This window comes from Elgaria multicarinata, chromosome 12 (genome assembly GCF_023053635.1).
Source record: "Elgaria multicarinata webbii isolate HBS135686 ecotype San Diego chromosome 12, rElgMul1.1.pri, whole genome shotgun sequence".
NCBI lineage: Eukaryota > Metazoa > Chordata > Lepidosauria > Squamata > Anguidae > Elgaria > Elgaria multicarinata.
Genome location: NC_086182.1, coordinates 35,171,148 through 35,188,774, shown reverse-complemented (window position 1 = coordinate 35,188,774; position 17,627 = coordinate 35,171,148). Strand labels below are relative to the sequence as shown.

Here is a 17,627-nt window from a genome sequence, read left to right as displayed (position 1 = left end):
CATAATATGACTCCTATAAGCCCCAACTCCAGCAATAAACCCAACTCCAGATGTACTGGGACTACATCTCCCATAATCCCCAGTCAGATGTGCACTGAGCAGGGTGTTGGACTCGATGGCCTTTTAGGCCCCTTCCAACTCTATGATTCTATGACTACAGCTCCCATAATCCTCCAGCCAGCATAACCTGACTCCCATAAACCCCTGAACTCCAGCAATAAACCCCACTCTGGATGTACTGGGACTATATCTCCCATAACCCCAGTCAGAGTAGTTAGACTACGGCTCCCATAACCCCCAGCCAATACAGCTGACGGAGAGATTATGGGAGTTGTAATCCAACTCATCTGGAGGGCGGCAGATGGGGGAAGGCTGGGCTAGACAGGCGTCTCCTCCAATCGGCAAGGAAGGTCCTCCATCCTCCCCAGCGCCCCTCCCGCACCCACATAGCCACGGGACAGAAAGCCAGAAGAACAAGTCCCACTGGCCGAGCCAGAGCATCCGCTGCGGGCGCTCCTAGGTGACCCGTGGCCTCTGCCCTGCTCAGGGAGCTCCTTGGAGTCAGAAGCAGAGCTGCAGCAAGGCCGGAACAGGCAGCCTTTTCTGCTGCAAGGCTCTGGGCTCGTGCTGCATCCAGCAGGGATGGGGAACATGCAGCCCTACAGCTGCCTTGTCTTATGGGGGGGCTGGAACCTCAATCCTGCATGCCAAATCCAGCCCCCCCCCTCGGGTTGCCTAGATGGCCATCTCCCCTCCCTCCTCTCCACCTCCAATGGTTTGGCGGCTTCCTAGCTTTTGCTCCGTTGCCCCAAAGCCTTTGCTGATGGCAGCAGAGCTTCCGGCTAAACGATGCTGCTCTTTGGGGGGCTTTGGCCCTGCCGCTTTCGCCCACCACCCACGGCAACGCAGACACACCCAACCACCCACCCGCAAAACTGAAATTAGCTCTGCAGCTGAAAGAGCTCCAACACCCATGTCCTCATTCTGGCAGCCTTAAGGGGACAAGACAAGGCCGAGGCCCTGAGAGGAGTCGGAGGCAAAGACTAGCTCCACTTCCTCCCTCCCTCCCGAGGAGAGGAAACAAGCCAGCACAGGAAGCTTCTCACGGGGGTCAGTCCTCATCCCATGAGGCGCCCTGTCCAGCTGTCGCCTCGCTGCACTAAGACCTGCTTATTCCGCCAAGGCCTTTGGCAGATCACCTGGGCTGTGGTGGAAGGGGTGTTTTTTTTAATGGGAGGGTGCTGTTTATTTCTTTTTTGGTTATGTTTTTAATGTATTTGTTTTTAGGTTTTGCCTAAATTAAGATGTTAATCTAGGTTTTATTGTTAATCACTTTCAGCGCCATTTTGGGTGGAAAGGAGGGCTATAACGTAAGACAAAAACAAATAAGTACCTCTTTTCCTCCTGCTCCCTGTTTTTAGAAAGCTTGCTGGAGGCGCACAGGTGGAATATCTGCCTGTTATCCTCCCCAAGCTCCAGGCTTAGGACCCATTCTGGATCAGGGTCTGGACACCAGCCTACAGGTGACCTCTGTGGTTGGCAGACTTGGTCTCAAAGGCCCTTGAGAAATGACCACCTGCTGTCGGTCAACAACCAAAGTGGCTTCCAGAAATGGCAAGTCTTCGCAGTGGTCTTGGTTAAGATTCCTTTTAGCTCTTCCAGGACACTTGGGAGAAACATTTAATTTTAGCCCTCACATCTGGTGCAATTTGGGTTGCAGAAAAAATGTTCATTCATGCTACCCGCAGCTCCTCTGGCAAAGCTGTGGTAGGAAAATGTGCTCTGACGTTATATATTGTAGGGAGGGGCTGCAGCTCAGTGGTATAGTGAGACCTTCAGCTACTGGGCAGCATAACATAAAATCAATCAATCAATACAGTGCACGGACATTGCCTGCAGAAGGTCTCAGGTTCAAACCTCAGCAATTCCAGTTAAGTCCACCTCAAATGACAAGGCTGGGGAAAACCATTGCCTGAGACACACGCTACTCAGAAGTCATGACAATTGGTTGGATGGTAGGGTTGCTATTGCCCTACTTTACAGAGGACAGTCCTCTTTTTGAAAGGCTGTCTGGTCCAAGTCCGGTTGAAGTTGTCCATCAACTTCAATTGGCTGGACAGCAGACTGAGCAGGCACACAGCATTCCTGGTCATCCTCTTCTCCAAAATTGAGAGAGGTACATGGCCACTCTGTTGTATGGGATACACAAACAAATAGAAGGCAGTAGTTTTTAAATGACTAATAGGGTGCCAAAACGCACACAACTACTCGAACAATTAGTTAGAGTAGTTGTGTGCGTTTTGGCACCCTATATATATTAGTCACTCTGTTGTATGGGCCACTGGTCTGACACCAGCCCAACGCCAGCTTCATAGGTTTGAGTCTCTTTCTTGGATTGGAATTTCCTTGTGTCTTTAAGCGAGTTTCCACCCAAAGGCACTTTCATAGGGCAGAACCAGTCTTGGCTGGGACAGTGCTAATTATGGAGCACAGGCCTTCACTGGATGATTGGGGCGTTTCACTGGAAGATGTACCTGTTTGGCTACTTTTGAAAGATATCCCAAATCCAGTAGTTGAGCTGCTTGTCCATTTCCTCCTTGTCGGGGAGATAGGGGCTAAAGCAATAGCAAGACACACACATCCATAATTGCCCCAGACTTCTAAAGCAAGCTACATCCATTTCCTTGTCTCCAGATCAATAAGTCTCAATTATGTCAGTTGGGATGATGAAACTTCAAGTCATAAACAAGCTTGCACTGATTTCCATTTAGCTTTCTTGCATCATGTTCTTTGTGAGGACCTCCAGAAATGGCTTGTAGCCAGGTCGAAACATGGTGCAAGCCAGAGAGATTAGCCAGAATGGGTTTAGTCCCGTAACTTGTGGAGAGGAGCCATGTTCCAAATCCGTTAACAGGCCTAGAAAAGTTATGCTTGGTGGATTCTCTTTTGGTGCTGGTGTAATGCTATACCAGGGAACAAAAACAAATATACCCTTTCTTAACCACCATGGGTAGCATTTGCCTATCACAGTTTATATTTCCCCCATTTCTTTCACTCTCTGAAAAAGGGGCTTATATTAAAGTTTTGGTTATATGCAAACTGCGGGCTCATCTACAACAAGCAGGATATTCCACTATGAAAGCGGTATGGAAGTGGTTTATAAAAGGCAGGAGCCACACGAAGCAGGATATACCAGTATGAAGGCGGTATATGATCTGAGTCAATGGGCCCCAACAGTTGTCAGTACCGCTTTAAAGCAGTCGTGCGGCTCCTGCCTTTTATAGACCGCTTACATACCACTTTCATCGTGGAATATCCTGCTTGGTGTAGATGAGCCCTCTGTCAGCAACAAAGCATATCATCAATCAACTCAACTAAGCTTAGGCCACAGCTAGACCTAAGGTTTCTCCTGGGATCATCCAGGGTTCGCCCCTGCCTGAGCACTGGATCCCCTATGTGTCACCTAGATGAACAGGTTTGACCCCTGGACAATCCAGGGATAAACCTTAGGTCTAGCTATGGCCTCAGTCTAGCAATGGCTCTACTGCAAACAAAAAATGTAGGTAGTTGAGTTAGTCCAATAGAAAAGAAAAATCTAAGAGCCACAGTAGGGTTATACTTTGATCAGTACTAATTAAAATGACATGGTGAACTTCTGAGCTCTCTAGAAGTCTTTTTCAGAGCGAAGCGAAGCTCCAAATGGGTGGGAACAGAAATCTACCAATCTTGAAATGGCAGGCAGGAGGAGTTACACGGCTAAATTGGACTAGCTAGAACACAAGTTCTTGAGCTTTGGGGGATTTTGAGAGAGCGTTGTGGGTACCCTCACACAATGGCTGCTATGGTGGGTGTGGCAAGTCACAAAACACTCTTTTCCAGAAGGGAAACTGATGAGATTAAAGAAGAGCAACTTACCCAAGAACCCAGATACAAGAAAGAGGTGAAATCTGAGCTCCTAAACAGAAAACCTCTCTCTGTCTCTCTCTCTTTTGAACCCAAAGACAGACGGCATTAGCGGGCAGAACTTCACCTGGTGGGCTCCAAGACACCTAAATATGGGCACCACATTGGAAATCTCAGAACTAGGGAGTGCTAAGAGAGGTCAAGTTACACCCAGGGCTACTGGGACAAAACAGCAACAAGGGCTGTTTCCCATGGCTTAATTATTGGTTAGAAAATGTGTACATTCCACAGCACACTGTTCTGAAATAGAAATATCCATAACAATGACCTGCTTGTGATCATCATGAAAAATGAATGCTGCATTGACTACACACACACACACACACACGCGCACACATCAAGAGTCAGCAACAATGGACCTAAGCAAATGACCTTCAGCAAGAATTTGCTTTTTCAAATCTATAGCGACAGAACAGCCGAGGCATCATCACAGTTTCCGCTAGCCAACTCACATCCATTGTATAAGAGGCTAAATTTGGATCTCCAGTGGATTCAAGATGCTTTTATTCCATTTCCTCTCCTCTTTTTTTTGCACAACTAAGGATTGCTTTGACGTTGTACCACGGCATCCTGTTCCTTATCAAAATTCACCCAATTCTGAATATCTCTTCGCTGTATTTGCAGTAATGATTTCATGCACAGTCAAGGTGTCCACTTATGTATCATTCTCCCCTCCTCCTCCAAAAAAGAACAAAAGAAGGTTCCAATTTTTATAAAATGGGCACACACTAATTATATGTATGGATGTAAATTTAGAAATAATTACTATCAATTAAATAGAAATGCAAGACATCTCACCATAGTGGGGAGGACTATAACCAGGTGAACTGTGTTACCTGCTCTGTCAACTGTGATGGGTAACTTCAAGGTGCCTCCTTCTTTCTCTCTCTCTCTTTGTAAACCGCCCAGAGAGCTTTGGCTATGGGGCGGTATATAATTGTACTAAATAAATAAAAAGGTAGACTCACCGAAGGAGGAGGGAGAGACCTCTCAGTGGCTGTTAGTCATGATGACAATGTGGGAAGCCCCCCCCCCCCGGTTTAGAAGGAAAGGACCACTGAATACCAGATGAGAAGGAGCCACAGTGGGGCATCACGGAGTTAAACGTGGGGTCATCCCACGAAGCTGAATGGTGGGAGATTCAGCACAGATAGAAAGAAGCACTTCTTCATACAGCACATATTTAATCTATGCAATTTGCTACCACAAGATGTGCTGATGTCTGCCAACCTGGATGTCTTTCAAAGGCGATTAGCTAAATTCATGGAGGGATTAACCAAATTCAAAAGGGATTAGCCAAATTCATGGCTACTGGTCCCAAATACTATATGATGCTTCCAGTATCAGAGACAAGAATGCCTCTGTATACAGATGCTACAGAACCGGAGTGGGAGCGTGTTGTTGTTGTTATTATAATTATTATTTATTACAAATATATACCGCCCCATAGCCAAAACTCTCTGGGCAGTTTACAAAAGCTTTTGTATCCGTGTCCTGTTGTGAGCTCCGCAAAGGCATCTGGTGGGACAGACTAAATAGGCCTTTGCTGTGATCCAGCAGGGCTCTTTTACATTCTTAAAACAAGTCATTAAGGAAGAAATCCTATGCATGTTTAGACAGGTAGAAGAGACAAGGTAGAGGCGTACAAAATTATGCATGGTGTTGAGAATGTGGATAGGGAGGTATTTTTCTCCTTCTCTCATAGTACTAGAACTCAATGGGGGTCCTCCCATGAAGCTGATTGGTGGGGGATTCAGGAGAGGTAAAAGGAAGGACTTCTTCACACACCACCGAGTTAAACTATGGAAGTCAATTTGGATGGCTTTTAGAGGGGGTTAAACGAATTCATGGAAGAGAAGGCTACTAATGGTTACTAGTCCTGGTGGCTCTATGCTATCTCTGGTGTCAGAGGCAATATGCTTCTGTACACCCGTTTCTGGAGAACATGGGTGGGATGGTGCTGTTGAACTCATGTCCTGCTTGTGGGAGAGCTGGTTGGCCACTGTGTGAACAGAATGCTGGACTAGATGGATCCAGCATGGTGCTTCTTATGTTCTCATGTTCTAAGCTGACAGAAGCTGGTCTCCAGCCCCAGGCTAAGGTCAAGGAGGTTCAATGTCGCTTCAGAACTGCTGACAAGCAGGAGAGCCAGAGAGGAGAGCAAATGGCCCGAGCTGCCAAACCAGGGGAGCGCTGGCTAAGACTCCAATTAAGACTTGCGCGGTGCGGTGGAATCCTTTGCCAAGCCTTTTCTCCCACCCTGAGTTTAGTACTCTGTGCCCCAGAGGTGGCTGTGCCGCACACGCAGCCTGCAATTTGGAGATCGTTCTGGTCTGAAGCTCCCTCTAATGTGCAAGATATTCTTGGACGTGCTCCTCTACCCTGCAATCTGAGGTCAGGAGGACACCGAGGAGATCAGCCCAAGCCTATGAGGGTGTAAAACAAATCGGGTGTGTAAAACCAGAAGCTTTCCCTATGGCCCCTCCATCAATCACTAAACACCACCATCGTGCCACTTCAAAGGACACGTGATTTTAGCATCTCTCCAGCCCCTTTCCTTTCTCTCTCCACGTGTGTGTCTGGGGAGCACTTTAGTTCCTTTCTGAGCTAATGCATTCTACCACCATCTGTTGCTGCCTCTCTATTACCTTGTTTTAGGGTACAATCTTATGCCCCACCGTGGCTGGCTGGCACATGCTCAGTGTTGTAGGATTTCCTTCTGTCTAAAGAAACATTTTGTTTCTGCCTAAACAGGCATTAAGGCTGAAATTTTACACACACCTACCTGACAATAAGTTCCATTGAACCTAGTAGGACTTACATCTGAGCATAGACCTGCATTGCCATTCCTCTTAATTCTTGCGTGTTCATAAAAAGCTAATCGTAACTGCACCTGATCTCTTGGAAAGCTTATCTGAATCTATCCCGTTCTGGCCAGGCTGAGAACCCACAGGTATGAAGCAAGGGTTGAAGGGGGCCTGACCAGGATTTAAATGGGGAGCATCCAGGCTTAAAGCTGCACACTCTGGCATCAGAAGGCCATCTTCAGGCAGGCCTTGCCTTCTAGCTGGATGTTTACAGGAGCGCAAAGGTCCCTAGGGTGGCCAGGCATCAGGTCCTTTCCCCCAGGTTGGCCTGGGGACTGCTCCACCTTAAAATGGGCCTTGAATTTGGGGCCTCTGAAATAGCCTCTTGCTGACTTCCTGCATCCAGTGCTGTGCTCTGCACATAAGTACAGAGTGCCACTTCTGTGCCTCTGTAATTAAACGTTTCCCTCTGAGCATACCCCATCCATAAGCAGTGGGCTCCTTTTGCTGGTAATGAATAGCAAGGAAATCTCTCTCTCTCTCTTCTGCTGCTGACTAGGAATCCTTTCACATTCTCAGGCTCAGAGACATCTGGCCAGGTTTCTTGGAGATTCATTCTATGTGACATTCGTTAGAAGGTCAGTGGAAAAAAATTGTCAAACAGGAAGTCAGCCTGTCAGTGTCGGCGTACTGAGCGCTGTGTGAAAAGCAGATGGAGCAAAGCCACAGGGCCTCCTTTCTGACCACCAGATATTTGCAAACCAAGCCTGCATGACGGCCAAGGCGGCAACTCACAATGCACAACACACAAAAACAAATCAAATCAAAACCCATTCTGATGTGATATGTCAAGAAGTACCTCCTTTTATTTATTCTGGATCTCCCGACAGTCAGTTTCATTGGATGACCCTCAAATTCTAGTACAACACCACCATGCAGGATGCAATAAACCCTGAGCATTTCTCCTTGCCTCTGGTTGGCCAGGCAATAATGTTTCTGGCCTAAGCTATACATGAGTCAAACTTGAACCTTGTGCATATTTAAAACAACTGAGGTTGCAATCCTGTGTGTGTTTATGTCTAAACGTGTATCCTTAAACCTTCCATTTCAGACGATCACAGATTCTTATGAAGAATGACACCACTGCCCTGGAACGTGGTTCCGAACTGTACCTCCCCTTGTCAGGGTTTTCTTCCCCTTACAGCTGGTATCTCCATTGCATAACCCTTGCATGGTTGCACCATTGAGCTTCTCTGTCCCTTCTGCACTTCCCTTTGGGGCTCATTCCAAGCCGGGCATGGGACACTCCTGAGCCGCAGCCCCTGCTACAAAGGGAGGAAGAAGGCCTGGCATGTCTGTGACCAAGGCCAGTTAATGATTCTAGCTAGTTGTCAAACCACTGTGCCAGGTTTTAGTTGACATAAAGCCCAAGCGTATGAACCCCCCCCCCCAATTAGTAAATTAGTAACTAATTTAATTACTAATTTGGTCATTTAGCTTAAGGAAAGAAAGCACAAGCATTAGTAGTCATCAGAAGAGTGGTGTTGCATCACACCAGCGTTCTGCTCCTGCAGTGGTCAGTCGGAAGCCCAAACACAGGACAAAAGTGCTAATGTAGCCTTGCACAAATACACTAATACACAATAGCACGTTCACACAAGTGTGAATTAGCATTCATGCTCATTAGCACTAATGCAAATTAGTGCAAGCGGAACAAAATTCTGTTACAAAAAAATCCCATTCTGTCAATTTGCCGAAGATGAAACAAAAGACGCCTGACAATTCATGAAACGCAGACAGAAAGGATTTAATGAAAACTGTACATCTCTAGGCAGGGCCAGCTTCTCATTGGGCCCAGTGGCTGGAACCTATCACTGACTGTAAAGTACTTTCAGCCACTGAATACTCTTGGAAAGGGGAGAGAGAGGAATACTAAGATTGGATTGTATGTATTATGCAGCTGTTAGTGGAAGAGATTTTGCGAGCGAGATACTGCTGCTGAAAGGCAAAGAACAACTGGAGATCACACACTCCCTCCCCAAAACTTCCAGTGGAAAATAAATTTGCAAGGGGCAGCAACAAGAAGGTTCCTGCTCTTCAGGTCACTGCCTACAGTCAGTCCAGAAAAATGGGCAGCCCTTAAAACAGGCATCAGAGAGGGCAGGAAAAAAGAGCTTAAAAGGTGGGCAGGCAAGAAGTGGCAGTCTGACACGAAGAGCTCGTTTTACAGTCAGGTCCGAGACATGATTACTTAAGAGCAATTCCCATTGCGTTAAGACAGAAATTACTTCCTGGGACAAAGAGACAGCAATTAAGATCATCATCGGCCTGTATAGAGCGCTGTATTCAAAGCACTTTGCATGCACTAACTCTGCAAAGTAGGTCAGTGTTATTGTCCCCATTTTGCAGACGGGGAACCGAGACTGAGAGAAAATAGGTTGGTTAATGCCCAAAGTGAGTTTTACTTTATTTATTTACTAATTTATATCCTGCCTTTCTTCTAAGGAGGTCGATGCATCAGGGCGGGGGAAGGGGGGAAGCTGTGCACAATTTTATCCTGACAACAGCCCTGTGTGGTAGGATAGGTCAAGAATCGCCCTGTGCACGTTTACTCAAGAGTAAGCCCTACTGTGTTTCATGGAGCTTCCTCCCAGGTAAGCGTGCATAGGATTGCAGCAGTGTGAAGTCACTGCTCTGTATGTTTAGTATTGTAGCCAGGGTCTCTCTTGTGGCACGATAGTTTCAACTTCATACATTCCACTTACGTTTGTTCCTAAGTGTTGGATAGAGGGGTGTGTGTGTGTGTGTGTTTGGGATTTCCCCCACTTTGCCAAACAAACATTTATTTATTTTTAAAGCTAGCAGATACTGACAAAACCACGGGACTGGTGCAAGGAAGCTAAGCACGATGATGATGATGATGATGATGATGATGATGATGATGATAATAATAATAGCAGTCTCTCAAATATTTATTAAAAGCTACTTAGGAGCCCAGATATGACTCACTGGCCTTTGGGTAAAAGGGAGTGGGAAACAGGAAGCGCCATTCTAAACGCCAGGTCTGTTTCCCCACCCCACACCCCACCCTTAAATGTGAACTTTACATTCTGCTGTTTGTTTGCAGAAGCCTTTGGAGGCTTTTAACTAAGCAACGGTACTTTGTATTTCGGTCTGTTTCTTGCAAGATTGCTCCAGTCTCCTAGGAGAACCCCTGACAAAAGGCACGCTTGGTCTTTCCCAGTCGTCTGCTTTGCCCTTCTGCTCCAAACGCTGCATTTCCTTATCAAAGACGGAAAGGGTTAGGGTCCTTTTCAAGAAGTGGTCCAAGAAGTGCCAAATGGGATTTGGATTTTGCAGTAGCGGCACACCAAAACCTTTTTTTGAATGTTTAGACACAGAGGAAAGCATAATTAATAGCTCCTTACTGCCTTGGTGCGCTCACATGATGGGAGAAATCTCTTCTGGAAAATGAAATATCCTTAAGAGTACTTGTTGTTGTTGTTTATTCGTTCAGTCGTTTCCGACTCTTCGGGACTTCTTGGACCAGCCCACGCCAGAGCTTTCTGTCGGCCGTTGCCACCCCCAGCTCCCCCAAGGTCGAGTCCATCACCTCCAGAATATCATCCCTCCATCTTGCCCTTGGTCGGCCCCTCTTCCTTTTGCCTTCCACTTTCCCTAGCATCAGCCTCTTCTCCAGGGTCTCCTGTCTTCTCTTTATGTGGCCAAAGTACTTCAGTTTTGCCTTTAATACCATTCCCTCAAGTGAGCAGTCTGGCTTTATTTCCTGGAGTATGGACTGGTTTGATCTTCTTGCGGTCCAAGGCACTCTCAGAATTTTTCTCCAACACCACAGTTCAAAAGCATCTCTCTTCCTTCGCTCAGCTTTCCTTATGGTCCAGCTCTCGCAGCCATAGGTTACTACGGGGAATATCATTGCTTTAACTATGTGGACCTTTGTTGTCAGTGTGTAAGAGTACTTACTTTCATGCATTCCCAGCTATTCAGAATTTACTCATTGGCTGAAATAGTTCAATATGCCAGTTTGCTTCTAAATTGAATATACGATCAAGACTCAGTTCTGGAACTGAAAACCCACAGGTGTCTTTTTCTATGCCGGCAATGGACAATAGAACACTTTTCCTGACTGTGATAAATCTGGGTAGCTCGTAAGGTCCTTTCGAAACAATGTATATTACTTTAAAAGTTTCTTTTAAAAAACTAAGCGAAGAGTTGTACATTTCTAGTTCTCATGGTGGCAGACAGGATGTGGATATTGCCAATGTGTGCTAAATGCCCAGAAGAAAAAGAAAACCAAGAGGGCAACAGAAGAAATCTCCCCCAAGCCCTTCCCCATGGAACACATTTCTGGGTCTATTCCAGGGTTGGAATTAACAGGGTTGACTCGTATTCGAGAACCAGGGTGGTGTCGTGATTACAGTGTTAGACTGGGTCTAGGGAGATCCTGGTTCTAGTCCCCGCTCAACCATGAAGCTCACTGGGTGACTTTGGGCCAGTCACTGACTCTCAGCCTAATCTACCTCAGAGGGTTGTTGTGAGGATAAAATGGAGAGGAGATGGAGGAGCACGACTGTGTAAGCCACTTTGCAAGTGGAAAAAGGTGGGATATAAATGAAATTATAACGATTATTAATAATGATAATAAAGATGTTGCCCTCCCATTTCATAGGCCACTGAATGGTCATCTGATGTGGTCATCAGCTTGAATGAGATTTGTAGCGATGACTTTGGCCACCCACATTGGACTTCAGTGGCACCACCTGTAACCCCTTCCAAGATGGCGGCCAAGAGCTCAAAGGGCTCTTGCCACCACCATAAACCAATTACCATTTGCTGGCTGGGGCACACTTGGAGTTGTATACTTTTTTCTTTCTAAACATGCATAGGACTGCATCATCAAACTACAATTTCCTGATATTTTTGGCTGCCCCTTTTCTCTTGGCCCCATTTGTCTTCCACCCACCCCTCTCCTGAGAGCCTTTTCAAAATTAAATCTGGTGCTCAGACTGAAAGAGGTTCAACACACCTCTTAAACCTCCACCCCCCCAAAAAAAAACACCCAACAGAAGATAATAAACGGGTGAAAATCTCATAGCTGAGTTCAAGCTGTATTTTTGCAGAAGAAAAATGGGAAGTGGGAAATCTGTACAAAATCTTCTTTTTCAGAATTCAATGAAGGTGGTGGGAGATTCAAGTCAGTGAATGAGGAATTAAAGCCAGCTCTGAAGACTTTTGGAGTTTAGACTCAGAGAGTTGGAAGGAACTACAAAGCCGCTGAACCCAGGCCTGGCTCTGAGGCAGGACAACTGTTAGGCCCAAGCTGTAGATGGCAGTTTATGGGGAGCCAGAGAACCAGAGCCAAGGAATGAAGTGGAGAGCCAGAGAACATGCCAAAATGCCTCAGAGCCAGGAAGGCTGTTATTCAGGCAAGGTTTCAGCCAAAACAGGAAGCCTCTTATACCTCTTCCTGTCTGGGAGGACCTAGTGGGCAGCCTGGGTGGCCACGACCAGCCCAGAGCCTGGGAACACTTTGAAGCTCTAAACTGCAGTTCTCTAGTTGCCCACGAGGGGCAGCTGCCTGCATAGCCAAGTTTTCGCCCTTCCAGCCGCAGCAGCTCCTGAAGGCCACCCACAAGTCCCACCATGCATCAACCCACCCAACGTGCCACCAAGAGAGCAAATAGCTTAAAATAAGGCAGAGAAGCCACAAACTGCAGAATGGGGACAGAGACACACCCTTCCCAGGATCACTGATTAATCTGGATTGGGCAAAACATCCTTTCTGGACTCAGACCATATGAACCAGACCCTTTCACCAAGGCCCAGCTCACACATGCCCACACATAACTTGAATTCTCCACTCTCGTCTGGCAGCTGAATATGTGGACCGATTCTGTTGCAAAGTATTGCATCCCAAGTCAATGAAAGAGGATATGGAAGTTCTATCAGCTGCATTGTGCTCAAGCTAGTCCATCCACAGCAGCGAAGAGATGCTGACAATGTGTGGTCAGCGACTGCTGAGAGCAGAAGCCTAAAGGGCATGCTGTACAGGATTTACAGGAGTTTGGACAGGGCCTCCGTGCTCTTTGTCCATGCCTCTTATGGCTAGCAAAAATTGTGCAAAATAGAGAAATGATGCAAATGTGCCCTCTTTATTCAGGTCTTTTCCATAGGATTTGGATTCCCTCCAGATACGAGGTACATATTCTGTTCCTGGTTCCATCCAAGAAGCAATGAACTGGGGCATTGATATTAAGGGACAGGGGGGAAAGGAGCTGGAATTAGCAACCTGAAAGATGCTCCGATAAAAGTTCTCGATAACGTCCTCATGCCATGCATCTTTCATCAGTAAATTACAGCAGCAACAGAACAGCCAAAATGATGTACAAGAGACACATTCACACCCAGATTGTTACACCCTGTAACAAAGTCTGGCTGGAAATCTATGAAATAGTTTTGTTGTGCAGACAGAAGTTATCTCAGCATGTGCTCAAGTAGATAGAGGTTATCAAGATAACAGTACAACAACAGCAATTTACCTCCGATTCTTATCTGTGTGGACAAATTCTAGCAAACACATGTCTTGATCTACTTAACTTCTGGGTGGAAAGCGTCCCCTAACTTGCTACATTTCCTTTATTGCCTCCTCCTGCAAAAAGCAAGTCACATTTGGCTTCTCTCTCTATATATATCTTCCCTCATTAGCTTTCCAGCGTCTCATTAGCACACTAATGAACTCATTCCTCATCATGACCTCATTGGCTCGCTCCATCTTGCATTTTAGGGTGTGAGACTGGGGAGAAACGATACAGTTTTCAAATTTGGCCTAAAACCCGCTAAGCACCCAGAAATGCAGAATATTCCCACCCACCCCCGTCTTTTTTATGGTTAGCTCCCAGAAAATTGATGACAGTGCCTTGGAATTTGAAATATTTTTCCAAGCCTTCAGTAAGTCATGCAAGTCCATTGACAATTTAAAAATAACCCTACATATAATATACACTGTTTCAAAAAATAATAATTTGGCTGGTGCATGTGTTGAATCCTATCCTCCCCCACAAATCCTTCATGGTTTAATTTCATCCTAAAACAAGGAATGCCGCATATTAGATATGATGTCCCAACATTCACTCAAACAGACACTATCAAAAACTAATACAAGAGTTTCTGAATGATCCGGTTTGAACTACTTGACCTCCATTTCTTCTCCAGTTATTGAAGTCTCTCTAGAACAACTGCCCACACGGACATAATTTCAAATCTGGACTAGCTAGTAGGCCAAAACTGCAGGGCTGGTTCTACAAATCCTTCTGTAGCTTTTCTCTCTCTCTCTCTCTCTGAAAGTCAAGTATGGAGGTTGAAAACTTTATAGTTTGCAACAGCAGGTAAAAAACACATGTATATGAGGGCAGCCTTCCTCATCCTGGTGCCCTCCAGATGTGTTAGCCTGCAACTCCCAGCATGGCTGAGTTGGGAACATTGGGAGCTGTAGTGCCACATCTGGAGGGCTCCAGGTTGGGGAATGCTGTTCTAAAGAGCTGCTTTATGCAGCGTCTGATGAATCTCCCCATGTATTGCTAACCTTGAAGCAGAGGTCTTTGAAGACATCATTTTTACCTGCCTACTTAAGTTTCCAACATCTGGACTGGGATCAGTTGGGCTGCCACTTTTTCTTTTTTTAAAAAAAAAAACCTGTGCTCTTCTGCCTCTGTAGCAGAAGTATGACACACATAAACTAAGGAAGTGATGCTTTTCTTGATATGGAGCTACGTGGTGTGAAAAATGTAAGTTTCTGGGTGTTGGGATGCTGTTGAATTGGTACAAGCAGGCTGTGGCTGTTTTGAAGGTGCACAAGATTCACCAGCACTCTGGGCAATATAAAACCTGAGCAGTGACCTGCATCTGTTGAGAAGAACCCTCCTGCCTGCCCGGCTGGGGACGGAGAGAAGAGCTGAAGCCCAGTGGACTGAGCCCCTCCTCTGCAGGCAGAAGGTCCTGAACTCACCCTCGGCATCTCCAGGTTTGGCGAGGAAGGAATCCAGCCTGAAATTAGGGTTGTACGGATTTGGTTAAATCCATTCTGTCCGTGTTGCGTGGATTGCCAGGGCCCTTTTTATCCCATCGTCTGCTCATTGACAGAATTAGATTTCTTCTTTCTTTTTTTAACCAGAATTTTGTTCTATTTGCACTAATTCACAATAGCACACGTGCACATTTGTGTTAACAGGCACAGCTGAATTAGTGCAAATCCTCCCCCCAAAGTGGGTAAGAACAAAACAAGACACCAGTTGACAATTCCGCGGAATCCACGTGACTCTGGAACATCCAGCCTGCTGCCGACTCTGCAGTCGGATTCATTGATATCCGAACTCATTTGGATGCATTCGGGGTTTCTCGGCCATCCAGAGAGCCGCTGCTGCCCAGTCTGTGCCCGTCACGCCGGGCTAGAGAGAGCAGCCCTGGGCTGACTCAGCAGATGGCCGCTTCCTAAGACACCCAGCGGACGTGTCCTCCCTCGGAGCGCCCCCCCCCACTTCTCCTCCACGAGAGACGACTAGATTCCGGCACGGAGGCCTGGCCGAACCCCCCAGGTCCTCTGCATAGGCGGTCGGATTGCCCCCCCCCCCAGCACGGACCAAGCCGCTGGCCTTTCGCTTGCCAGCTCCGACTCTAGAGGCAGCCAGAGGGGAAGCGGAGGGCAGCAGCGCCGGACGTGCGCAGGGTTCGATCCCCCACCCCCCTTCGCACGGGGGACCCGATCTCTCTCCCAGCCCCTTGGCATCGCTCGAGCAACCCCCCCGCCCCCGGGAGCGCTTCTTCCCTTGGGAAAGAAACGCGATCCACGAGGCAGAAGGCGCTGCGGTGTGCGTGGATCGGCCCTGGCATCTCTGCTGCAGCTCCGGGAGCCGATGCCCAAGGGGTTAGGGGAAGAGGAGGAGGAGGAGGAGGAAGAGGAGGAGGAGAAAGACCGCCAGCCAGCGCGCAGTCCCCGGGGCGAAGGCAGGCAAACACCCCCAGCCAGGCGTCCGCGGCAGCCCGGCCAGAGGGCACGCGGCGGGGCCACCCCGTCCCATCCCAACACCGCCCTCCCCTGCGCCGGCAAAACACGCCGTCCAGCCCAATCCTCAGCCCCGCGCTCCCAGGCTCCGTCGCAGTCCCCTCGGAGGAGAAGGGGGGCCCGATCCCCCTCCCCCTCGCCTGCCCCCCTCGCCACACAAAACAAAACGACAGATCGGGAGGCGGGCGGGCGGGCGGGCGGACAGCAGCCCCCCCCCCCCGCGCCCCGTTCCACTCACGCTCTGGCTTTGGGGAAGCCCATGGAGAGCAGGATGTCCAGCGACGAGCCGTGCTTAATGGTGCCGCCGCGCGGCTGCTGCGGCTGCTGCGGCGGCGGCGGCTGCCGGCCCCTGCGCGGGGCCACCTTGCTGTAGAGCTCTTCCTTGGCCGCCATGGCGGCGCGCGGCGCGCTCACCCGGCCATCGCATAGCAGCGCGCCCGCCGGGCAGGCCAAGTACACGGCCGCCGCCGCCGCCGCCGCGCCGCCCAGCACCAGATCCAAGCGAGCGCTGCCGCCGGGGCCGCGGGCCGGCCGAGAGGGCTGCACCGCGGCGGGCGAGCGGCGGAGCCAGGCAGGCAGGCAGGCAGGCAGGCAGGCAGGCAGGCAGGGCGCGAGGAGCGGCGCTGCCGCCTTCCCGGAGTCACTCCGCCTCCTGCGCCGCCTGCTGCTGCTGCTGCTGCCGCTGCCGCCTTCGCAGAGCTGCTGCTGCTGCTGCTGCTGCTGCTGCTGCTGGCGGCTGACGCCCAGCCGCCGCCACCGCCGCCTCCTCCCCGCGTCTCCCCTCGGCCACACGTGCGCCCCCAGCCAGCGCCATCCAATCCGCGCCTCTCTCCTCCCCGCCTTCGGAGAGCCTCCTGGCTGATTTAAGGTTGCATTTATTTATTTATTTTGCAAGCAGGGATTTCTGAATGGATCAAAGGCAAGCCGAAGGAATTCTGCTTCGGGCGGGCAGGCAGGCAGGCGCGCGCGCGCGCGCTCGCCCGCCCTCTGCTTTCCCCCCAATTTGCCAAAAAACAACAACACCAAAACAAAAAAAACCCACCACCGGGAGCCCCGCCCCCTCTCTTAAAGAGACAGTGCCCCCCCCCCCCCCCGTTCCAGACCTTGAAAGAGGCGCCGGGGAGCGCTCTCGCTCGCTCTGTTTCTAATTCATGGGATTTCATTTCATTTCTTATATTTCTCTACCGCCCCATAGCCGTAGCTCTTTGGGTGCTTCACAAAGCTTAAAAGAACATGAAAAACATATTATTACAAAGTGCAAGGGCTTTTATATGAAAACATAAATGGTCAGCGCACACAGGGACAACGTGTGTCTAAAAAGAATGTTTTAGATGCTAATGTCAGCGCTGCTATGAGATGGTGGTGGGGGGAGAGAGATGGATTACAGGATTAATTAGCTTGCGGCATGGAGGGGGGGCATTCTTTCCTTACCCCCAAATTGCACATACACACACACACACATTAGTGAGTCCAAGGCACTGGGATGGAGCTATAGAACTCAGTGGAAATCACTGAGAACCAAGCCAGCCTATCACCTGGGTCCTGTTAGTCGAGCTTGGCTTTTCTGTCTATATAGCACCACCAAAATGCACAGCAATTTGCAGAACAACAACAACAGCAACAGGGCAGGTCCCTACCTGCAAAGAGTTTACGGTCTAAAATCTGACAGAGAGGAAGACAACAGAGGAAGGCTGATGGGCCAGCTCAGTGCCTCTGAGCAAGGCAACTTTTTTTTACTGTGATCTGTGATAGTGGTGGTTCAAGGTTTGTGGGTAGAT

General features: G+C 48.6%; 1 protein-coding gene across 1 annotated transcript in view; it reads right to left on the bottom strand.

Annotated features, from left to right (window-relative positions):
- UBASH3B (ubiquitin associated and SH3 domain containing B) overlaps window positions 1–16,242 on the bottom strand; it is a 62,009-nt gene extending 45,767 nt beyond the window's left edge. The window contains exon 1 of the mRNA XM_063139189.1: window positions 16,088–16,242. Within this exon, the coding sequence (XP_062995259.1) occupies window positions 16,088–16,242 (155 nt within the window). The remainder of the gene's footprint in view (window positions 1–16,087) is intronic.
- Window positions 16,243–17,627: the final 1,385 nt, after the last annotated feature.